Source organism: Crinia signifera, chromosome 19 (assembly GCF_055691185.1).
Source record: "Crinia signifera chromosome 19, ASM5569118v1, whole genome shotgun sequence".
In the NCBI taxonomy this organism is placed as follows: domain Eukaryota; kingdom Metazoa; phylum Chordata; class Amphibia; order Anura; family Myobatrachidae; genus Crinia; species Crinia signifera.
The window spans coordinates 10,241,374-10,267,954 of NC_139226.1; the positions used below are offsets into that span (position 1 = coordinate 10,241,374).

The following is a 26,581-nucleotide window of genomic DNA, read 5'->3' on the forward strand; positions in this document are numbered from 1 at the left end:
CAGAGGAGGTGTCCGTGTACTACCAGGGGCAGCGCTGTACATAGGGCACACATTAGTACAATACAGGGGACACAGAACATTACAGTGACTGAGACACTACAGCAGCACAGGTAACAGCAGCACAATGCTCAGTACACAATACAGGGAAGCAGAGGAGGTGTCTGTGTACTACCAGGGGCAGCGCCGTACATAGGGCACACATTAGTACAATACAGGGGACACGGAACATTACAGTGACTGAGACACTATAACAGCACAGGTAACAGCAGCACAATGCTCAGTACACAATACAGCTGGGATGTAGGGAAGCAGAGGAGGTGTCCGTGTACTAACAGGGGCAGCGCCGTACATAGGGCACACATTAGAACAATACAGGGGACACAGCACAGGTAACAGCAGCACAATGCTCAGTACACAATACAGCTGGGAAGCAGAGGAGCAGTCTGCATGTTACCAGGGGTATAAGAAGTCAGTGATAGAAATGGACGAACACAAGTGAGAAGAGATGCGGATATAGAGGGTAGGTGGGCAAGAGAGCTGTAATTGATGTGCCAGAGAAGAGCACTGGGAGAACTGGAGGAAAGTTGGCCCTGCTCCAAGGAGTTTACAGTCTGCAATAGAATGAATGTAACAATCAGAAATAAATTGTGATTTATACCATTTCTGAACAACAAATATCTTCTTCCTTATTAAAAACATTTTTGAAACTTTGTAACCCTTGATTTTTGGAAACACGGAGAAGAGTTTGAGCCCATTATCTACAGCAAATGTAAAATCAGACAAGTAAATGAGACAAAATTGAAATTTGTGTATGCAATGTGTGGACATTTTTAGCAATGCTGAGACTATTTTAAGTTACATCACAACACTAATTACCTCGGACTTGGCAAGAGGTTAACTCAAAGAACTCAGTGCCAAACAGAGCGCCCAATTTAAATCATAAAACAGGTTCTGCTGCTGGATATAAGTTTCTATTTGATATAATTGAATTTCACTCTCCTCTATTTAGCCTCATGACGAATACATTCTTGATCTTATGTAAAAGTTTAAAAGTAATTATCTCTTGGGCTCGGATCCACAAATCAATCGAACAAAAATGCATTGAGGTCAGAAGCAGGGAACTATTAGAGATTGATGACAGTGTCATACCTCTGAAATTATACCTTGTTCAGGGTCAATGTACTTTGAGTCTGTACTTTTGGGGTGTGGCCATGCCACAGGCAGGTGGGGCCATGCCTCAGTGGTTCTTTTTCCAGTAAAAAAATTATAATTCTATGCCAAACTCCGTGAAGCCTCTGGACTCCACAGTGTGCCACAGAGAAACACCTCCTAGCTACCATGCAAAGCAGGACATTAGCAGCCCATACACGCTGCTTTGTGGGCGTGCTGTACTAGCACGGATCACTTTACATTGCATTGCATGTGCATCCGTTTTGCATGCAATGCGATGCAATGCAGTGGCGTAAATTCATCCCAGTTGCCCGGAGGCAAGGTTAGCATTGGTGCCCCCCTAATAGCTCATTCAGTAAGGTGTCTGTCTCCAGTAAGGTCATGGAATCTAATACAGGGTGTGACACTTGCAAACATTATGGTAGAAGGGGGAGTAAGCCACATTAGCAATATCAATTGCTTTTAATTACCTAATTTAAATTAGAAGTGGAGTAGAGGTGCCCCCTTGGGAGCAGGAGCCCGGCGGCAGATGACTCCATTGCCTCCCAGAGTTCTGCCTCTGATGCAATGTGATGAAACCTAAGTACAAAAAGTATGTGCAAGCACATACTTTTTTTGTACTTAGGTTTCATCACACTGCATCGCATTGCATGCACAATGGATGCACATGCAATGCAATGCAATGTGATCTGTGCTAGTACAGCACGGAAAGCACGCCCTCATAGCAGCGTGTATGGGCTGCTTAAGAGGTCCAAAGTGAAGGAATGCGAGAAGTACTACAGAATTGGGATCGGCCAAAAGTCAGATGAGGTCCCCCTTGTTGTGTCTGACAGCATTATATTGAGCGGCACTTACAGGTATTCAGATCTCGTCTGTTAGAACTTTAAACTGTTGCAGGAAGAGCCCCAGTCAAACTTCCCACCCACCACTGATGAATGCCCCAGTTACCAGGGCAACTGTGCAATCAGCATGCGTTTGGCAACATCAAAGACACTATCACTGTATCAGAGGCAGCCCAGATGGAAAAACATCTAGAGTAGAGTTTCCCAACCTCATCCCTCATTAATAGTCCAGGTTTTAAGAATAGCCATGCATTAAAAAATTTACTTTACTCAACGTGGTCTGAAGTTTGTGCTCCTCAAGTTCCTGTAGAAGTAGTCATACTAGCTTGTGAAAAGGAATATTACTGTATCTCAAGCAAATGATGAAGAAGCCCTTTTGCGTGAGCTACTAGCCACATACCAGATGGTGACAGATTTTCAGTAGGTAATGTTGGTGAGAACTAACATCCAGTGGCTATGGCTTCCATCAGAAATGATGGGGATTGGGACTGACAAAATTGGTATGGCCCCTCCCATCTAATTGAACCGGCAATATGCCTGGTTAGACCCCCGGTATCTGCCACTCTGGACGGAATACTCTATCTTTTCATTGCTTCAAAGGAATGTGAACTTGTATGACACATTATACTCCGATCCTGGGCCTACTTTCTATCCCGGCATCGTGGAGCGGTGTTGCTGTCTTCCCGGTAATGACCTGGGTGAGCTAGTGCAGGGCTCAGGGAATCAGAAGCTAAGTTATTTTAGGTAATGATAATTCATATACAGGGATGCAAAGAAAAATTCTACGGGAGTCACAAAAATTTGGCATGACACAATTTATTTATTATTTATGGTACTTGTTTCCTAGCACGGCGCATATCGTGGGTCATCGCATACCTTAAGTTAAGGTATGCGATGGACGCGGCCGAGGCGATTTTAGGGATATTTTTAGCCTTTTTCCCGACAATTAAAAAATTGCGTCCATCGCGTTCATCGCATGCCATTATAATGGCATACGATGCGACCGACGCGACCAACGCGATTTAACATTGAATGCATTGTATTCAATGTTAAATTCCTATGTAAAATCGGATCCATTGTATGCCATTATAATGGCATACAATGCGACCGATGCGATGGACCCGATTTTACATAGGGAACAATGTTAAATGGCCCAATGGACCCGATTTTTGATTGTATACCCACCCTGATGGGTAATTTGTATGCGAAATGCCCCCCCATTATTAACGCCACCCCACGATGAATGCCAACCCGAAGTGTGGCGAGCGTAGCGAGCCCGCGGGGGTGGGGGTGTGGGTTTGGGGGGGCGGGGGGGGGGGGGGCGGTACGCGTCATCCGACCTTTTCATTCCCCCACTACCTTATTTATTAAAAGTTTCTTATTTAGGGCACACATATTCTGCAGCGCTTTATAGAGAATATTTGAACACTCACATCAGTCCCTGCCCCAGTGGAGCTTACAATCTATGTTTCCTACCACATGTACACGCACACACAGACATTCTAGGGTTCATTTTTGTTGGAAGCTAATTAACCTATCTGCATATTTTTGGATTGTGGGAGGAAACCGGAGTACCTGGAGTAAACCCACACAAGCACGGGGAGAATATACAAACTCCACACAGTTAGGGTCATGGTGGGAATCAAACCCATGACCTCAGTGCTGTGAAGCATTACACCGTTACACCGTCCGTACTGCCCCGTATATATAACACATGGTGGGGATAGAACCCATGACCTCAGTGCTGTGAGGCAGTAATGTAACCATTACACCATCCGTACTGCCCCGTATATATAACACATGGTGGGGATAGAACCCATGACCTCAGTGCTGTGAGGCAGTAATGCTAACCATTACACCATCTGTACTGCCCCGTATATATAACACATGGTGGGGATAGAACCCATGACCTCAGCGCTGTGAGGCAGTAATGCTAACCACTACACCATCCATGCTGCCCCACGGACACAAGGTAGAAGTCTAACCCGCCAGTGGTTTTCACCAGTGACCCCCCACAAAGGGATATGAACTTCACTGCACCTGACGGGCAGGTCGCGACCCTCTGCCCAGGTTTCTTTGTGGCAGGCTGGAATGGTGCTCAGGGGGATGCAGAGTGATGATGATGACAGTGGAGTACTTTAACCATCGATGGTGGGTCGATGACTGAATGCTGTATAGCAATGCAGGAGATAACTGAGACACACAGAGGAATAACTGAAGAGTGGAGACAATGATTGAGTGGATCTGGGTTCCAATGATGCAGCCTAGGAGCCTGTTGATGGTATTCCCTGATGCGACCTGGAACAAACCAATCAGATTCTGTTTATAATTTCTCTATTACTTCCTAGAAAATGATAGATAGAATCTGATTGGTTGCTAAGGGCAACATCCCCCTTTGTTTAGAATCTTTACTAAATTTACCCCGTATTGACTGTTGTAAAAGCAAACAAGATGGGAATATAAGTAAAGAAGTAAAATAAAACGTGATCATCTGTAGTGTAGGGGATGACCAAACAACCAGAGATAAAGAAAGTGAGGAGAATGATGGGGTAGATGTACGAAGCAGTGCTAAGGGAGGAGAAGTGAGCCGGGGAGCAGTGGCCCATGGCAACCAATCAGCACCGAAATAACATCTATAATTTGCATAATATAAAATTATATTAAGAGCAGCTGATTGGTTGTCATGCGCCACTTCTCCTCTGGGCCACTTCTTCCTTATCACTGCTTCATATACTGTATCTACCATATACTACCCTGCCTGCATATACCAAATATGTGGTGATGTTTTCCCTAGCTACAATAATTCTTCAGACACTAAAAAGAACTTCAACCAACTCTGAATAAAACCTATAAATTAAGTTTTATTGCATTTCCGTCATGTGATTATAACATTGTAAAACTGATGATTTAATATACAACCCTATACAATTACAAGACATGTACATATTTTAGGAGGAAATTCACAATGCACAAAGTTACATAACATATTACCCAGAAACGATTTATCATCGTAATTATCTTTATCATCATCATCAACAACTTTTATAAGTGAGGATCCAGCTGATAATTAGTAGAGCACATGTCTATTGTCTTTTTTTTTTATTGTCAAATTTTTATTACTATTATTTGTATAAACTAAGTATTGTTCTCTTTTTGTAAATAATAATTTTCTTAGTTATTATTTATTTATTAATACATGATGAGGCAAAAACCTCCCAGATTTTAAAGGTTAACCTAGAAAGAATGGTCAATGCTACTGAAAATATTACTACATAATGTAAAAGGGCATGACATACAGGTTATTTTTGATAGGTTGTGAATATGATATCGTCTAGATGGTGGCCTTAATTAGCGGTATACTTCTGCAGTCTATTCATGAATAGAGGAAAGAAGATTTTGGTACCTTACAGTCAGGGCAGCCAAACTATGGAACTCTCTTCCTGGTATGGTGGAGTCGGCAGACACAATAAATACATTTAAAATAAGGTTGGACAGATATATATTGGTTAAAAACATCCAGGGGTACAAACAAGAATCATAATCTCTCTTTAAAGATATCAGAATACAAGGGATGGAGCTAATAGATCATACTCACTAAAGGTTGAACTCGATGGACGCAAGTCTTTATTCAGCCTTAACTACTATGTAACTATTTATTTATTAACAGTTTCTTTTATAGCGCACACATATTCTGCAGCGCTTTACAGAGAATATTTGAACATTCTCATCAGTCCCTGCCCCAGTGGAGCTTACAATCTATATTCCCTTCCCTACACACGAACACACAGACGTTCTAGGGTTAATTTTTGGGAGCCAGATAACCTACCAGTATATTTTTGGATTGTGGGAGGAAACCGGAGTACCCGGAGGAAACCCACGCAAGCACAGGGAGAATATACAAACTCTGCACAGTTAGGGCCATGATGGGAATGGAACCCATGACCTCAGTGCGGTGAGGCAGTAATGTAACCATTACACCATCCGTACAGCCCCGTATATATAACACATGGTGGTAATAGAACCCATGACCTCAGCGCTGTGAGGCAGTAATGCTAACCATTACACTATCCGTACTGCCCCGTATATATATATAACACATGGTGGGGATAGAACCCATGACCACAGCGCTGTGAGGCAGTAATGCTAACCATTACACCGTCCATACTGCCCCGTATATATAACACATGGTGGGGATAGAACCCATGACCACAGCGCTGTGAGGCAGTAATGCTAACCATTATACCGTCCGTACTGCCCTGTATACAGTATATGACACATGGTGGGAATAGAACCCATGACCTCAGTGCTGGGACACAGTAATGCTAACCATTACACCGTCCGTACTGCCCCGTATATATAACACATGGTGGGGATAGAACCCATGACCACAGCGCTGTGAGGCAGTAATGCTAACCATTATACCGTCCGTACTGCCCTGTATACAGTATATGACACATGGTGGGAATAGAACCCATGACCTCAGTGCTGGGACACAGTAATGCTAACCATTACACCGTCCGTACTGCCCCGTATATATAACACATGGTGGGGATAGAACCCATGACCACAGCGCTGTGAGGCAGTAATGCTAACCATTATACCGTCCGTACTGCCCTGTATACAGTATATGACACATGGTGGGGATAGAACCCATGACCTCAGTGCTGTGAGGCAGTAATGCTAACCATTACACCGTCTGTACTGCCCCGTATATATAACACATGGTGGGAATAGAACCCATGACCTCAGTGCTGGGACACAGTAATGCTAACCATTACACCGTCCGTACTGCCCCGTATATATAACACATGGTGGGGATAGAACCCATGACCACAGCGCTGTGAGGCAGTAATGCTAACCATTATACCGTCCGTACTGCCCTGTATACAGTATATGACACATGGTGGGAATAGAACCCATGACCTCAGTGCTGGGACACAGTAATGCTAACCATTACACTATCCGTGCTGCCCCAACTATGAAGATAAATGGGGAAATTTACTAAATGAAATTTGTAAAAAAAATAGGTGTATTTGTATCCAGAAATACACTTATTTTTGACATTTACTATCCCGAAAATACGGCAATTCGTAGTCGTATTGACGTGCTATCAATACGAATACGAATTGCCGTATTTTCGGGATAGTAAATGTTAAAAAATAAGTGTATTTCTGGATACAAATACACCTATTTTTTTCACAAATTTCCTTTAGTAAATTCACTCAGCTCCTAGCTGTCAGGCTGCATATGAAATATGACAATTATAAGCTGATTGGCTGGTGCTTTATCACCTTCCACTTTATCACTTCAACAGAAATAATAAATCTGCCCCCAAGTTTTGAAATCCCTATTGATCACCTAACTTACCCTACAAATATAGATTTATTAGCAGCGGCCTCATATGTGTCAAGACTGTAACAAAGGGTCCTGCACAGCCACCATACTCAGAGGCTATTACATATTATTGCCCTCATACCTTCAGTCATCTGAGAAGAATCTTTCATCAGAGATGATGCTTAGAATCCATGGTACTAAGCAGACAAATACCCTTCTCAAAGCCTTAGCTGAAGCATAATCCTACACAGGGACGACCCTCTTCAAATACTGCATTTTTTTTACATACATAAACTGGATAACCAAGGTTACAATTTGAGCGCTTAGGGGGTTATTCTAGTTCACTCTTTCTGCCAAATTCCTTCTTAGATGGACAAAACCATGTGCACTGCAGGTGGGGGAGATGTAACATGTGCAGAAAGAGTTAAATTTTGGTGGGGTTTTACATCAAAGTGAGATCTATATTGCAGTGTAGAAATAAAGCAGTCAGTATTTTCCCTGCACAGAAACAAAATAACTCACCCGAATCTAATTCTCTCTGCACATGTTACATCTGCCCCACCTGCAGTGCACATGGTTTTGTCCATCTAAGAAGGAATTTGGCAGAAGGAGTGAACCAGAATAACCCCCTTAATATGTGGAGTCACCCAATAGCAGCTGCTTTAGTAATGGGGGTAATCAATCCTCACAAGAATCCAAAAACTATTTGTTTATGCAAATGTGGAGTACACATGAGCATAAAAAGCAGTCAATTTTAATACAAATATCCAATTTTTAATATATAAAAACAATTCAACACATTGATACACGCCATAATTATTACTGCCTATAGGTTGACATTTTTGAAAGCCACTGGTTCCGATATTGCCTGAGGGCAGATGGTTATGCAAGAATGTGGAGGTAAAGGCGGTCTCCAGATGTATTTATAATTACCAAACTGGTCGCCACAAGTTGGGAGAATGCGGGTACCCCTTGGATGATGCAGTCCAAAAATGCTTCTCCTTGTGGAATAATAGCTTACAGAGTCAATCAGAATGACCTCCTAAGTCATATAACAACATCCAGGACTTATCCAGGACTTACAGTACATAGTGCGCTACAGTATATCTGTACCAGGGACTCTGCTGTGATGTGACGTTGTGTTTTCCTCCTCTCATTACAGGTAATTACATTGGACGGTCAGGGCCGGCGCCACCACTAGACAAATCTAGGCATTTGCCTAGGGCGACAGCCACTGGAGGGCGGCACTTCTCCCCTCGCCTCTCGCATGGAGGCTGCAGGGGTGTCCGTGCCGGGTACCTGCGGCGCTGTGTGATCTGGCTCCGGGGTCCCTGCAGTGATGCACGCTATCCGGCAGCCAGGCGGCGGCGCGGGAAGCGCTGCTGGGTTTGAAAACATTCCGCATGCTGATTGGCTGCGATTCAGCCAATCAGCGTGCGGCGAGTTTTCAAACCCATCAGCGCTTCCCGCGCCGACGCCTGGCTGCCGGATAGCGCGCATCACTGCAGGGACCCCGCCGCCAGATCAGACAGCGCCGCAGGTACCCCCCCAGTAGGCACCGGGGCGCCCCCCCTCGCCTGGGGCACTCCGGTGCCTTGCACCGGCCCTGTGGACGGTTGCAATACTGGGCTGAATACTTGCTGCAATTTTGAATATATATATATATATTATATTGGGCAATTACATTGCTGATATCTATAGCAATAATTCAAATAATATCCCATTTACATATTATTTTAACTTCCTAAAGTATTATTGCCAATATACTGTCTCAAAGTTTGTCCTAATGGAGTTTTACTGACTGCCTTGTAATTGGGGAGGGGGGGGGATAAGTCATATAGTAGCAAAACAGATGGAAATTTTCACCTTTGTGGCTAAGTAACTTCCATAAAATTACCTGTCGTTCAATTATATTCACCTGAGTACAGTATCTAATCATATGTACATATTTCTCATTCCCTAATCCTCACACTGTCCGAGAACACCATGCAGCCAATTTGTATGTAAGCTACAAGTGCAGCATCATCATTTGCCAGCAATTTGTAAATACCTGTGTTTGTGATTTTAGTCAGTGATGCTTAGTTAATTGAAGGCATACCAGGATGGTGTTTCTCCAGCATTAAGCTGATGCTGCTTTCGCACTGCCAAGCCGTTTAAGGAACCGGTATTTTGAAACGGTATTTAAAACGGTATTAGCTTTCACATTGCCGTAGATTACCGTTTAAGTACCATTCACATTGCAGTAATACCGTTTAAACCCCTCTTGTCCCCTGGTACCTGTCTTGCCCCCCCCTCCCCCCCGTACCTGCCAGCTGGTACCCTCACTTCCCCCCCGGCCCTGGTACCCCCCTCCCCCCCTGCCCTGGTACCTTGCTCCCCCCCTCCCATGGTACCTTGCAGCTGGTACCTTGCATCCGGGCAGCATGGTAGGCAGGGTAGGCAGCGGGCATTGAAGGGCTCCTAGTCGTCAGCTCCCAGACTGATTGCTGAAAGCATCATGCAGGAGGAGGCTGGTGCATAGACAGTGGGGGCACTGGGGGCACCGGGCAGCGCGGTCCGTGCTCAGGAGGAGGACGTGGAGGAAGGTCCATTAGGAGATTGTCATTTCATCGGCGGAGCCGTTCATTAAATATGCGCATATTTATTTAATTTATTTTCGGGCCCGCTATTTCCCATGAAAGTCTGGGACCTGCCGACTGTAAATCAACTCTGGCGCTTTCCCACTGCAGCCTTAAACGTTTAGAAAGGGGGAAACAAACGGCAATATACCGTTTAAGACCTGCAGTGAGAAAGGGGCATGAAATAACTCTAATACAACATGTACCACAAATGACTCCTCTGTATTCTATCTAAATCAATCACATATTTTACTCTCCCTGTAACTCAGCCTCTTTACACATTGCAGCCTCACTTATCCACTCCCCTTTTATTACCACTCGTGACATTTTTGCTTACAGTATATCTCTACGTTGGCAATAACATCCACAACCTGTTGCCATAAAGAAACTCACATGCCTACAAGAGCTATGTTTATCTCTCTCTTCTGCTTCTAATAGCTGGTAGAGATGGGCAAAACGGGTCACTAACGAGAGCTGGGATCCAGCAGATCAGTCCGTGAAAAGATCCAGATCTTTTAAACGGCTCATCGGTTCGCTTTGAAAGAAGGGGTAATTTGATAATAACGAAGCATACTTTGTTTTACAATCATTTATTGCCATTTTTTTTAACTTAAAAAAAAAACATTGAGCTGAACAAATAAGAACATACATGACCGAGTAAAACACTGATCGATGGCTGAGTGCAGGATCGCCATCGATGGTAACCATCGATGGCGTCTGCACCGATGGCCATCCCTAGCAGCAGCAGCCTTGTTATTCTTTCTTTCACTTGCAGTCGCAGCACTGAACTCAGTCTCCGGAGTCAGTACATCTCAGCTGCCACAGGTGGCAGTGCTGAGATCAGGCAAATGCATTGTAATGGAAAACGAATCTGAAAGTAAAAGAACGACAGGTCACCTTTTTGGGATCAGCCGCTCATTCAGTCTTTTATGGGACCCATCCAAAAGACCTGCTTCGTTCGCAAATGACATATCTCTAATAGCCGGTGACATTTCACCAACTCCAGGACTCAAATCCAGCAGCCACCAGCTACTATCAGTGCACAAGATCTTGCTTCCTACTTCAAGGACAGGGTTCCTAAGAGCCAAGATGAAATGGTACGTTCCTCAATTACCTGCTCAATTCTTATTTCTTCTCATAGTAACAACACAATCCCTAGGTCTTCAGGACACTCCCTTGCCTAGATGGATCAAAGGAGACTGAGACATGCACTGAGACATGAGGCAGTGCATCAATGTGAAGGAGACTGAGCACAACAGCAGAGCACACCTCTCGTGGCTGGGGATGCAGGAGGACATGGACCTAATGTTAGCCTACTATCATATAGAGAGAGAGGACCGAGGCGAAGCAAGGAGAGAATCTGCATAACGCGTCTATAGTTCCATACACATTAGAGCAGTGGTTCTCAAAGTCGGTCCTCAGGACCGCACATAGTTCACGTTTCCCAGGTCACCCAGCAGGTGCACATGTGCGTTAATTACTCACTGACACATTTTAAAATATCCACAGTTGGAACTAATTATTTTACTTGATGCTGTGTTGATACTTGGAATACATGCACTGTGGAGGGAGTTTGAGAACCTGTGCACTAGAGGATATTGAGGAAAGGGCTTCTGAGTGATATAGTTCACAATATTGTCTAGTGTGTACACTCAATATTGTTAACGATTGATGTCTTCTGAACCTGCAGGTCAATCTGGCTATATAGCCAAAAGAGTGGGTCCTGGTGGCGTCACTGAAAGATATCGGCTGCCGATATCGTTCAGTAGGTACACGCAATATCAGGACACGCAGCCTGTGGCCCCTGTCATTTGGTGTGTATGGAACTTAAGAGTTTAAGCTACAGATTGTCTGCCAATGCTCCACAGGATCTGGGATTGCCAAAGCTTGGTCCTGACAGATAAATTCTTTATGTGCAGTCAGAAACAAGGATATTTCCATCGTCTTCAGTATACTAACGTCCAGCAGCAAACCCAATACAAATAATAAAGTTACAATAATATGAGAATTTATTATTCATTAAAAGGAGTTCTGCTTTTACTGGGCCACATTCAAGGTTTTAATATGGACAGAGCAGAATATTGTACTGATCTTTTCATGCGCGGCTGCGATTGGTTAATACTGTTGTTTAATGCGTTTGGTGGGGGGGGGGGGGGGGGGGGGGGGGGGAATTCCCGGTACAAAGAATGAGGAAATTGCTGTAACTAAATAAACAAACAGCGCTGCTAGCTGCCAGCCAGTCTGGGCAATGGCGAGAGGTAGAGTAGCCAAGCAATTCCAACTAAGCCGGGCAGAACAATAGCTACCAGATTACATCGCCCATTACTACCTCATTACATAGAACACAGCACCATGGGACTTTATTCATAACACAGTCGCATGCAGGGATTTCACTAATAAGATCTTCAATAGAACTCCATAGAGTGTAGGACTAAGACCTCCTGGGGGAAATTTACCAAGATGGGACTTGTATTTCACATGGGATGTTGCTCTGGGCAACCAATCAGAATCTACTTATCTATTTAGTACCTTCTATAAGATAACAGTTAGTGGGCCAGATGCACTAAGATTCAAAAGGGATAAAATGGAGAGTGATAAACAGCCAGCCAATCAGCTCCTACCTGCCATGTCACAGACTGTGTTTGAAAAATGTCAGACAGGAGCTGATTGGCTGGCTGTTTATCACTCTCCATTTTATCACTTTTCTAGCTTAGTGCATCTGGCCCAGTTAGGGTCACCACCTAGTCCCTTTAATTCCGGACACATATTAATTACACAGGTTCTGTGGCTGGCTGACTTCAAGACTCCACTTCACCTGATTTTAAACTGCCACAGAACCTGTGTAATTAACATGTGTCTGGAATTAAAGGGACTAGGTGGTAACCCTAGGCCCAGTATCTGATTGGTTGCCCATAGCAACATCCCATGTAAAGTAGAAGTCCCATCATAGAACATCCCCCTCCGTGTCTATAGCCGGCGTTCCTGGGTGCAGTCTTGTCTTACGTTGCTTCTGCTGGGAAGCACCATCCTTGGAAATGTTTCATCCACAAATAGCAGACAGAAACCACAGTCTGACATCCGTCAGTTAGAATCCTCCTTTCTGCTATAACACTTTAACAACATGACGCAGCTCCTGCAATGATTTCTAATTCTCTGGACCTTTGGGTACTTGTTTATTATCTGGGCGCCCGATTTTATCATTGCATGCCACTACTTAAGGCATGCGATGCGATGCGATTTTTCATTGTAAAGACCAGATTTTTAATTGTATAGTCACCCATGGGTGATTTCATACCCCCACTATCCAACTACGCATGGAGTTGATTTTATATAGTGTGGCGAGTGCAGCGAGTCACCGAGCCCGAAGTGTGGCGAGCGCAGCGAGCCCCACGAGGGTACGCGGGTTACTTTACATGTATTCTGCGTGCGCTCGGCACACTTCGGGGCTCGGTGGCTCGCTGCGCTCGCCACACTATATAAAGTCAACTCCATGCGTAGTTGGATAGTGGGGGTATGAAATCACCCATGGGTGACTATACAATTAAAAATTGGGTCTTTACAATGAAAAATCGCATTGCATGAATTGTATGCCACTATATTGCATGCGATGCGATGCAATGAAAAAATCGGGCGCCCAGATATTACACAAGTACCGACCTCTGTAACAAATTACTACTTGGAATTCACTGGGCAGGATGCTCTAAACCAGAAATGCGGTAAAAACCCAGTTATCAGGGGATTTACAGCATTTCTGTATTCGCTAACCCCCCTCCACAGCGCTGCAGAGGGAATCGACCAGCAAAAGCTGGTGATTTACCTGCAGAAACCTATGGGCTTCTTACCGCATTGTTGTGTGAGCATAGGCGAATCTAAGGGGTGGTCCGGGGGTGCACCGGACCACCCATTAGACCGCCGGCCGCCACCGCAGCACAATTTAAAGAAATGACAGCCAGGCAGCAAGAGCTGTGCGCTGCCCGGCTGTATAGTCACTGTCCCGCTGGACCGCAGCAGCCAATCAGGAGCGGCCACCAATACTACCAATGCCCGTTGGAAAGCCCTGGTTCTCAACTACAAAATGAAATGATAGGGGGGACACGTGTCCGGGTGCCCCCCCCTCCTGAATCCGCCACTGGATAAGGGTAATAGCTGGGGTGCCTTACTGGTAATGGAGATAATATAGACAAGTATTCCACAGGCAGCAGAAGAAGAGTCGGCACTCCACAGTCTGATCCAATAGGTGTATTGAATATCAAAGGAAATACATTACATGCGGTACAGTGACATCAAAGTTTCATGGCCCCCCGGCCATTTCGTCAGGATGTGGTGCTGCATGTGCATAAAGTGTAAGGTGCAGGGCCGGCGCCACCACTAGGCAGGTGTAGGCATTTGCCTAGGGCACCGGCCACTGGAGGGCGGTACTGAGCCACCGAGGAGAGGTACCATAGAAAGCAGGGAGCGGGGAGCAGGTGAGACAGTGAGCTTCCCGCTCCCCCCCATCCCACCCTGGCCACGGAGGGTGCGGGCGCCCGCCGCAGTATCGCCCACACGCCCCCCCCCTGTAGCGCAGTATCATCCGCACCCCGCGGGCGGCGCGCGTGGGGGGCATCGGGCGGCGGATTCTCTGGGGCGGGGGGGAGGCCTGCACCGGCCCTGGTAAGGTGCAAGGATGTGGACCTATATACACACACACACACACATACATACATACATACATACATACCACATGAAAAGCCTGTGTTTGTCCCAATGTTGCCTCTAATTAAAAACCCTCCCATGACTAGGCTGCTGCTGCTGTTCTCCAGGGGCCTGAGAAGCATGTAATGAGCTCCACCAATCAGAGTTCAGCACAAACGTCTCAGCCTCTGCCCTCTGGTGCAAAGTGTCATGGGACTTAGTCAACTCCCAGTAATGCACTGCACACTTGTGCAATCAGTGTGCCTTGGCTCCCGATGCTCAGCACCATTAATCATTGTCACATTGGAAGATAGGTGAAACTGCAGCACTACCCCACTCCCATGCACAAAACCTTTAGCTAAAAAAAATAAAAAAAATACATGCCAACCACAGGGGGGCCCTAGCTACAGGGGAGCCCAGGGGCACTGACCCCTTGTGCCCCCATTATAATCCGGCCCTGAATACACCATTATAATAAGAGGTAACAAAGAGGAGCAGTAACAGCTAAATATCACCTTTAGGTGTCTGCGGTGAGTATGGTGTGGCACTCCCAGGGAGGTTTTTGGGTCAAGAAAATATAGTGAGTGATTAATGTCACAGGCATCTGAATAAAACGCAGTAACAGACTAGAGGCAGCCAGCAGCTGAACCTGGAGAAAGACAAATCCCCTGCAGGGATACAGATGTGTCTGCATGCATTACGGACACATTCACTAAAGGTTTGCTTTGGGTGTTTGGTGGTTTACATTACTAATGTTAAAACCGACGACAAAACACTCAAACACATGTCGCCTGTAATAACCAATATTATTATTACCCTGGTGAGGGAAGTCACCTTTTTTTGAGGGGTCCCAACATTCCAGTGGACACTGAACTGACAAATATAATGCATCACCGTTGTGCTCTGGAAATGTGGCAGTTATCAAACTCTCCTTATGCAGCTGCTGGGTGACCTGGACAGAGGCAGATATTCCACAATGCAACTTAGGCAACTGCCTAGGGCCCCACAGATCCTAAGGGGCCCCATAATAAATAAAGATTCCTTCTTAAAAAAAAAAAAAAACTTGTTGTGACTAGAACTTAACTTATACCTTTACCTATTCAATATCGCACACTATTCATGCTTTAAAATACCTATCTCAACAGTGTTTTACATGATTATTCCTACTTTGTACTAGATATAATTTATAGGGACATTATTTGTAAAATAATCCTCCTGAGAATCTGATAGGAACTCAGGTGAGTTGGCTCTTAGCTAAGGAACACATAATTAAATTACCCAACGTTGGGCTATAATTAGGTAGGCATGACCACCTGAGCAGGGAAGCCTGGACACAATGGGTGGCTTATTATTTATATTGAATTGCGTGCAACTGAGACCTCTGCATTCTATTACTGTGTACTGTGCATTACTTATTGTTGGTCCTTTGCAGAGTACTGGGGGGTTTGTGTCCCATTTCTTTGCTTTATATGAGTAAAACATTTCTAAGTGTCACCCGCTGTACATATGGCGTCCTATCTCCAGAAACCTCCAGCACTCTTTGGTCCCACACCCACCTTATCTCAACCTTTGGTTTCACCCCTGCCCTCCTTGGTCACGACCCGCTTTTAACCACTTTCTGTCAGCTGCAATTTTCAGTTTCATCCATTTGCTCTGCCCTGCCCCCGTCCCCCGTCATCACACAATACTAACTCCACACAGTAGCATGATCATATACACATTACACCGCATGTAGTGCCCTTGATTCATATTAAATCACACAGTAGTGCTCCTTATACACATAATGTCCACAGTGGTGCTGCTTATACACATCGGTCTCTGTCACTCCAGCAGCTCACTGTCCATGTCCCTCAGCAGTTACATGCCCTGTGTCCCTCCAGCAGCTTCCCCACCTCTGAGTCCCTCCAGCCCTATCTCACCCTGTCTTCAGCAAGCACAGAGCCTGTTCCACTTAGTGGCCCTTCTTCACTTCAGCCACAGTGATGGCATGACATCACATACGCTGTGCCAGAAGAAGAATCTGGTGGGACAGGCGCTTCTGTTGGAATTACTGTTCCGGGCTGTGATAGAGGTGGAACTCAGTTCCCCCTACCATTAGAGGTGGTGGAACTCAATTTGACCCCATTCCCCTTACTTTAAATTCTGAACTTAGCCACACCCTGTGGTTCCTCCTCCTCCTCTCGGGCCCTATCTCTCCGGCAGATAGAGCAATTGAAGGGATGGCAAACACCCAGCTCCCACTGCACATGCATGTAGGAGACGGGACAGACCTTAGAATATTACAGTTTTCTTTTGCATTTCAATTAGAACTAATCAACATATTTCACAGTAAAGAACACGGGGTGTGAAGCCACTCTAACGCCATTGATATGCACACTTCTAGCCATGTCACATCATTTTATCTTTTGATCATCCTCTCCATGTCACCTGTTGTGAAGGTGGCTCGAGTTGTTCTGCCAGTCTGGGTTCAGTCAAAGACTGGGTTAAATTTACCTTGTGTAATTTATGAAGGGCGGTTCACTGATTGCGGTTTCTTTTTTTTTAATTATGCAAATTTCCCAATGTGCGGTGCCAGTTGTACACTGGTAGCCCTTATAAAGGGTGCCCAGTGCCAATGAAGCCAGATCCGGGCAGTAGGGCAGCAGGTAAGTACCTCCAGTGTGTGTGTGTGTGTGTGTGCCAGGGCAGCAATGTACTTGCAATAAGAGTAATTGTATTAACTAGAGCAATGATAATGTATTCTGCAATGCATACAGAAAGTACAATAAAACAATTACATTAATTAAATTCAATAACTTTTGATAATAAAAGTCTTTTTTAACTTCTAATAAATATCTATTTATCTAAACAGGAAATAGTTAATACAAATACCAAATATTGTAAATCTATGCAACATTTATCTTTCTAGAGAAACTTGCGAATACCTTGTAATACTCTGATCATATTATGCGTCCCAGAGTATTATAATGTGTAAGATGCAGCTACGAGGATCCCAGGAAGAGTGTCAGTGGGGGAAGCCGGAGTGGCATTAGGGGGGCACAGCCTGGAAAAAGCAGGTGTGTCCAGACCATTTTAGGAGTGCAATTGAATTGCATTTCTGCAATGTGATCGCAATTGGTTTGTGATCGAATTTTAGGGAGATGCTTTACATTCTGGGAGACCACAGCATGAGAGTAGCTGCAAAACTGCAACTGCTACTGTATCAGGCCCATCTTGCATAGTGTTATACACCTGGTTAGGATGTGTTATTTCTCATACATCTAATGTTTCCTCTCTGTGACTGACACCTGTTTATCTAGCTGTGGCTGTGAGTGATACATAGTAGCAGGCGTACATGTACAGCAGTGGCGGATCCAGAACTGTTCAAATAGGGGAGGCACGGCAACTGCCACCAACTGCCATTTCAAACTGACCCTCTCACAGTTGATGTTGCACCTCTATTTGAATTTTGAATTGTGCTGCAGCCCCCCCCCCCCCCTCACCTCTGGATCCGCCACTGCTGTACACTATATACATTACAGTAGGTGGCAACTGCCCCAAATATCTAGGAACAGTGCCAGAAAATGTGTAATACAGGAGACAGATCCAGAATTTAAATTTTTTCACCTGATGTGCAAATCACATTCCCTCTTCTATGTCTATGACATGGAATTCTTTCCATGTTCCTTTTATCCTGAGTATTATAAGATGCTAATTATTACAACATGAAAATGTAATATGCAAACAAGAGAATGTGACAAGATGACGTTTGTAGTTCTTCTAGATCAGGCACTGTCTCTGGTAGCGGAGGAGTAGTGTGCGGTCAGGAATCAGGTCCCCCTGTGTCTGGCGCTGGCTGTGTACTGTCTCTCGTAGCGGAGTAGTGTTCGGTCAGGAATCGGGTCCCTCTGTGTCTGGCCGCTGGCTGTGTATTGTCTCCGGTAGCGGAGGAGTAGTGTTCGGTCAGGAATCGGGTCCCTCTGTGTCTGGCCGCTGGCTGTGTATTGTCTCCGGTAGCGGAGGAGTAGTGTGCGGTCAGGAATCGGGTCCCTCTGTGTCTGGCCGCTGGCTGTGTATTGTCTCCGGTAGCGGAGGAGTAGTGTGCGGTCAGGAATCGGGTCCCTCTGTGTCTGGCCGCTGGCTGTGTACTGTCTCCGGTAGCGGAGGAGTAGTGTGCGGTCAGGAATCGGGTCCCTCTGTGTCTGGCCGCTGGCTGTGTACTGTCTCCGGTAGCGGAGGAGTAGTGTGCGGTCAGGAATCGGGTCCCCCTGTGTCTGGCCGCTGGCTGTGTACTGTCTCTGGTAGCGGAGTAGTGTTCGGTCAGGAATCGGGTCTCTCTGTGTCTGGCCGCTGGTTGTGTACTGTCTCCGGTAGCGGAGGAGTAGTGTGCGGTCAGGAATCGGGTCCCGCTGTGTCTGGCTGCTGGCTGTGTGCTGTCTCTGGTAGTGGAGGAGTAGTGTGCGGTCAGGAACCGGGTCCCTCTGTCTCTGGCCACTGGCTGTGTGCTGTCTCCGGGAGTGAAGGAGTAGTGTGAGGTCAGGAATCGGGCCCCTCGGCATCTGGCCGCTGGCTGTGTACTGTCTCCGGTAGCGGAGGAGTAGTGTGCGGTCAGGAATCGGGTCCCTCTGTGTCTGGCCGCTGGCTGTGTGCTGTCTCCGGTAGCGGAGGAGTAGTGTGCGGTCAGGAATCGGGTCCCTCTGTGTCTGGCCGCTGGCTGTGTATTGTCTCCGGTAGCGGAGGAGTAGTGTTCGGTCAGGAATCGGGTCCCTCTTTGTCTGGCCGCTGGCTGTGTGCTGTCTCCGGGGTTCCTGCTAATGGCTATACGACTAATGCTGCTGCTTCCTCCACCCATGTCAGCACGGGGCAGATGATCGCTGATGTCTACGGGCAGTACAAGTAGCCCTTAGTGAATTGCAGGTCAAGAAAAAGCATGAGGAGATTCTGAAGATGGAACTGGAAGTGATGCAACGTGGTTTATCTTAACTTCTTCCACCAATTGACAAATCTCTTCCTCCTTTTCCCCCATTACCAGCGGCATCTCTTACCTCTGCAGAGGAGGGAGCTGCCATGATGTGGGCCCCCCTCCACTCCACCGCCACTGCTGTGCTCATGGTCCCCACTGACAATCCTCGTCCCAGCCGCAGGTCCCCGTTGTGGGGCCGGCACATGCGCAGTAGCTTCTTCGGTATTGCGCATGGTCTGGCCTTTCGTAGCAGCCCACAGAGGCATATTCACAGCCACAGGTCAGGCGCATGCACAGTATCGTCCTTGTGCTGCGTATGCCCAGCAGCCCATGTAGAGGCATCCTGGAGGGAGGGAACACCTCCCAATGGGACTGCCATGGAAGTCACTGCCAGTCACAGTGAAGCCAGAGCAACCTCACAGACTGCATCTGGCTTCAAAGAAAGAGAACAGTGGTGGATTTTACCTGGGGGGGGGGGCTGCAGCCCTGAAACCGTAGGTAAAAACCACCACTGGCCATTACCAATGTTATTTACAAGTCCAGCGGCGTAGCTACATTTTGGGCGCCCCCCCCCCCCCCCGCGCCGTTAGGGGGGGCGCCCCCCGCCGCCCATGCAAACCCCCCAATCCCCCGCAGCCTTACCTTTCGCGCTGGTCCTGGCGGCTCCGTTCTTCTGCTGAGGACCACCACAAAATGGCCGCCCCCATACAGCAGACAGTTTCTGTCTGCTGTATGGGGGCGGCCATTTTGTGGTGGTCCTCAGCAGAAGAACGGAGCCGCCGGGACCAGCGAAATAGGTAAGCCTGCGGGGGATTGGGGGGGGAGGTGTAACTATAGCACCGCAGCCCCCCGCGCCCCCATATGCACAGCGCCCCCCCGCGCGGTGGCGGGGGCTGCGGTGCTATAGTTACGCCACTGTACAAGTCCCCCACCCATTTTCCTAGTGGTTCGAGTACCCCAGATTGGGAACAAGTGGTGTGGGGTCTACTCATTAGGCAGTGAAAAGAGTGAAGTCGGGCAGTTGAGAATTTGCCAATGGCAACCCATTTTTTAAGTAACATTTATCAGGTGCATTCTACAGAATGATACATCGCAGCAGATTGGTTGCTTCATGACTAGACCTGTAAGTGATTTAATGTGCACCCAGCTCATACATAAATCCCTATGGTAATTAGTGTACATGCGGGAAGAGATCCAGTACTGCCGCTGCCGCAGGCAGGAGAACGTCTGCATAATCCCGTACATGAAAATAAATCACTCAGATATAATTAGGAGATTGTCACTGAGCACTGTATTATTGGTGGCTCAGATGTGGGGTTAGCACCGGGTAATACAGGAGTTTCATGTGTACGCTTGGTTCGTTGCCAGATTACAGGAGGAGGTGATGAATTATCGGAACGGTCCCGTATCTAAAAATAGATTAGCGAGAGGTCATAAATCACTGTCATTATTTGTGCGCTGTGCAAACTATGGGGTAGATTTATTAAGCTCGGAGAAGTGATAAAGTGTCTGGTTTTTATTACCGGCCAATCAGCTCCTACCTATCATTTTTCAAACCAAGCCTGTAACTTCACAGTTAGGAGCTGATTGGCCGGTGATAAAAACCAGACACTTTATCACTTCACCAAGCTTAATAAATTTGCCCCTATGTTACTGCTGCTCATTGTATGGGAATAGAATCTGTCTGCTCAGGGGTTCAGTCCATCACGTCGACAGTAAGACTGAGCAGTGTACTTATTCAGGATGCAGTCACCATGTCAACAATCAAAAATGTCAAAATGTATTACGTTAACCCTAGAAGATACAGATACCGTGTGATGTTGACACTGTTCCACTGTTAATGTGGGCACAGTGACATCTGCAGAATGCTGACTTTAAGGTGTTGATGTGTGAAATGCCTACATGTAAAATTACGATATTCTTCAGAATGTTGACATTGACAGGTTCATCAACTGCCATCTCCAGCGTCAGAAGAAGACGACATCTCTGCCCTGTGATGGAATGGCCGCCGTTTTTTCTGTGTCCGACTGTTTTGTCAACATACTAAACATGTCAACAGTACATCACTGTTAACATGCATAGTGTTCACATAGTCTTTGTCAACAGGCAAAACCTGTCTACAGTACCTGCAGCACGTTAAGGAAATGTCAACATGATCAATGTCTACAATACATACCAAGACCCATGTTGACAGGTTTAGGCTGCGGGGAGGGTGGGTTAGGTTTAGGCTGTGGGGTAGCTAAGTTAGGGTTAGGCTCCGAGGAGAGTAGTATTTAGTTAGTAGTATAATATACAGTAGTAGTATATTGTATGTGTGAAAATCGCGCCACGTGTATGTTAACCCTTTGTGTGCCAAAATCTCTGTGAAAGTTGAGCAATATATCAGCTAAAAATGCCAGCATCGCACACATTTGTTATATAAATAAAAAAAAAAAAAATATGTTTCTTTGCCAAATTTGACACCAATTTTGACAAACTCACTTGGCACTCAAAGGGTTAATACGCTTCCAGCTGACATCATCCCAATTGCTGTTAGCCTACACCAGTTAAAACGAAGCATAACAAATATACAATATATGAAAAAAATAAAAAAGTGAAAAAATATAACGGATTTAACATGACTAATTCAATGCACTGCTGAGAATATCCCGTCATCCATAAGAAAGTACCATTTGCTTTTTTAATCTAGAAATCAAGCTTTTTTTTAACAAAGTTTTGTGATGCTGTCAAGTCCCAAAATCTTTTTTTTTTTTTTTTTTACTTTGATTCCCAGACGTCTTGTTCTTTCCCATTCATTAATATTCATGATTGAATAACTTCTCTTTGACTTTCGTGGCCTCAATTGTAATGTCAGTATTTATTGACAGAAGATAAATGACTTATTGAGAAACAAATTACCTGTAAATAACCTTAATTATTTTGGTACGTGTGTTATTAAGACCTATTACTCCAATGTCACACCTACTGTACTGTAACAGCTGAACAACTGGTTCTGGAAATGACCAGACTACTCCCTGGTGGGAGATTTCCTCATTGCACTTTAATCAGACATTCTTTATAGATGACTGTTCTGGTATGCTCTGGATGTAAACGATATTAAATATTCTGGTCCTATATATAAATAATTATTAATTAATAGGCGTTATTATATAAGGGCATTTATAGAAATTAATCACTGAAAATATCATCTGCATATCTTTTGATTCAAATAGAAAGTGCAAATGATAGGATTGTCATCGGAAGCCTGGTGAGCAGACTATGTAATCTTTATGTCGACATTCACAATGTGGCCCTTCTGAACGTCAGCACCAGTATATAGATATAATCTGTAGGTCGACATTCCGAATTTAAAGTGTCTACGTAGTGAAAATGTCAACCTGAAAAATATCAACTCAGATTTAATGAAGACATGGTCATTATTAGGGACACGTGGAGGGGATCAAACAGCATTCTGTGGAATGAAACAGAATGATGCTCTACCAAAACAAGTTGGGACGAAGGGATGAAGTAATACAAAGTCCAATTGCATTTGGAATTTATTGCATAGGCATTGCATTAATCATGTATCAACTATTTATCTAAATATATATATATGTATATATATATATATATATATATATATATATATATATATATATATATATATTAGTGTCTGATTGTGAGTCTCTGAAACACTGCCATCTGTTGGCAGCAATTGAAACTACATCTCTTTCTCTCTCACACATGCACAAACACAAAGGCAATCACAAGGTAGCAGACTACCTTTCAAAGCAAAACTTCCTAAAACATATAACGTTATGCCCCCTTTTCGGCAAACAACAACAAGCATTTAAGCATAGACACACCCACATGTGGAGCTGGAGCTGACTCAAAGGGCTGCGCTCGCCACACTTTATAAAGTCAACTCCACGCCGACGTGGATAGTGGGGGTATGAACAGGTAGAGAGGAAGTGTACCGCGTCCCCTCGCGGGACTCGCTGCACTCGCCGGGGACATTCTGGCGAGCCCCTTCGCTGGCTGAGAGGTGCGCCATCTGTATAAGAGGCTAACTACAGAACTCATCACCTCTAATGAGGTGAAGTACCACCAATGACCACTAGAGGCCACTCAATGAGCCAAATAATTCCTTTGTGCTAAAAGATGTCATAACAGAAAGTGAAAGCAATTTTTGAAGGGACGCTGATCTGTTTTAAACTTGCTGGCTATAAAGAGAGGGAGCTGTGAAGACAGAGATTGGAGGCAGGAGTAGATAGGGACTAGGGGTGGGGTGCAGAGTTTGTGGGGAAAAAACTGTCACAGCTCAAAGTGAAACAAAAGACTGTCACCTTAAATTGAAATTACATAGCATGAGCCGTCATTTTGGTGAGCTTTGAACTAGTAGTACATACGTAACTATGCACATGTTTAAATCGAAATTAGAAACCTAAGTTAAGTAAACGCAAACTATTAATGCATCTCACTGTCCAATAAGACTGGTCTTAACTTCTTTTTGTTTGATTTCTTTTTCAGAGATGGGGGCCCATCGGATTGTGCACTTATGTGCATGGATCGCATTGCTTTGTGGTAAGACCTAAATTATGGTCTCAGTATTTCGGGGGTTATTCAGACCTGATCACAGGGTGGCCAATTATCGAATGACTGCTCATAAGTACGGATCGTACCGTGCATGCGCAAGGCCGCCAACTGATAAAATCCACCGTCTTTTCTAATGGATGGCCATTCGCAAGTTGATTGACAGGAAGCCGCAGCTTGTGTGTGTGTCGTCTGACCGTTTTCTGGGAGTGTCAGGGGAAATGCAGGCGTGCCCAGGTGTTTTATAAGCTTTTGGCCTAGCAGAGAAGTGGTTCTGAATTTGGTTTGGAAGGAAAGCAAAAAAGCAAGCAACTGGGCAAAACCATGCTGCGCTGCAGGTGGGGGAGATGTCAAATGTGGAAAAGCATGTTAGATCTGGGAGGGGCGTGTACAAACTGAAATCTAAACTGCAGTGTAAAAATAAAGTTCTCTAATGTCTGCGGACTACATGCAAATGCAACCAGTATTTACCCTGCACAGAAAACACATAAATGTATATGCTCCCCTCGCAACATGGTTTCTTCTAGATATAAAGTTACTTGCTTCTTTTGCTTTACTTCCACATCAGCATCAGACCCCAATATCAGCTACCCAACCACACTCCAAGAAAGGTTCCTACTTGGATCCCGGTCCATGTATCAGACAAAATCGTTATTTGGTGCACCAAGTGCTGAACTCAACCCAGATAGGTCAACATGCTTGCAATGTCTAAGTTATTAGCTCGACTGAGAGTCCCATTAACAAAGTCTCTTTTTATTTTCAGAACTTGGATGGGCAGGTCCAGCGGGGACTGAATTCATCACAACCCTAATGCAGAATTCAAGGCCCACCTCCAGTGAGCAGAGATATGAGCTTCGTATAACTGCCCTTCACGATAATACAGTTGTGGTGGTCACAGTTTTTGGGGGAGCTTACAACAGAAGCTTAACTCTAAAAGGTGGAGTTACAGTCTCTGTGCAACTGCCGGCATCTGTGGAGATCAGGGGAAGCGTGACTTTCCTCAACACCGTCTACGTCAGATCCAACCATCCCATCACCGTCCTTTCCCTTAACTACAAGTATCAAAGTGCCGAGACATCAGTGGTGTACCCACTGGAGACCTTGGGAACAGACTATTATTTAGTAACCCCCAAAACTGGCTATTCTGATTCCGCCAAGGTCTTCTCAATCTTGGCCTCCAACGAAAAGACTTCTGTTAAAATTCACACAAAGGGTGTTGTCCTGTTCAACGGAATAAGATATTTAGCAGGCAGCGTGATCGATGTGGAACTGCTTCCGTTCCATGGGGTCCAGATGACCAGTGCTGATGATCTCTCAGGCTCTCTAGTGACTTCTTCGCACCCAGTGGCTGTGTTGAGTGGACACACTTGTGCCCTGAAGAACACTAAGTGCAACCATGTTTATGAACAAATGCTTCCTGTCAATAATTGGGGAACTAAATATTTCGTCGTCCCATTATCTTTTCAACAAAACACCGACCTTGTATATATTATATCGGCAGGCACAACTGAAGTGACCTTCACAATCAATAACACTCCGATGAAAGAAAACATGGTAGCTGGCCAGGTTCTAGAGGTAGAGGTATCGAAGTTACCTATAGAAATCGAAGCAAGCGATGTTATACAAGTCACCTATTTCAACACTGGTGGGAAGGGAAGGCGGTACATGTATAACCCATTCCTGATGAACATCTTAGACATGGGCAGTTATTGTGATTCCTACTACATATACGGGCAACGGGGCATTGACAACTATGCAATCATAATAGCTGAGCACTCTACAACTGACGGAATCACATTTGATGGAAGACCCCTTATTAAGCCGAAGTGGACTGCAATAGGAACAACAGGCTACAGTTGGCTTGAGTACAATTTTGGAAACAGTTTCACTTCTCACAAGGTGGTGCATCCGACGAAGGCATTCGGGCTGCAGAGTGTTGGTATCAGCGCTCTCTTCAGCTACGGCTCGCCGGGGACATGCGCAAAAGGTACATTTTGGGAATTGTATTATGACCTCTTCAATAAAGACTTTCTTGGGACTATGGGATCTGTTTAAAAAGAGTGGTGAAGTGATTCAGCGGAGAAGTTGCTCACGGCAACCAATCAGCTTTGAAGTCCTATTTATCAAGTGCATTCCATAAAATTATACGTAGAGGCTGGTCGCCACCTCTCCACTCTTTTCACTGTTTCCTAACTAGAGTGTTTCACTCCTTCTGGCAAATTCCTTCTCAAATGGACAAAACCATGTGCACTGCAGGTGGGGTAGATGTTACTTGTGCAGAGAGAGTTATGTTAGTTAAGTGAGATTTATATTGCAGTGTAAAAATAAAGTAGTCAGTATTAACCCTGAACAGAACCAAAATAACTCACCCAAATCTAATTCTCTCTGCACTTGTTACATCTGTCCCCTGCGGTGCAGCATGCACTTTT

At 45.3% G+C, this 26,581-nt stretch overlaps 1 protein-coding gene across 1 annotated transcript in view; it reads left to right on the forward strand.

Annotated features, from left to right (window-relative positions):
- LOC146042446 (IgGFc-binding protein-like) overlaps positions 1-26,581 on the forward strand; it is a 110,024-nt gene that overhangs the window by 13,314 nt on the left and 70,129 nt on the right. The window contains exon 2 of the mRNA XM_083162437.1: positions 24,916-26,139. Within this exon, the coding sequence (XP_083018563.1) occupies positions 24,916-26,139 (1,224 nt within the window). The remainder of the gene's footprint in view (positions 1-24,915; positions 26,140-26,581) is intronic.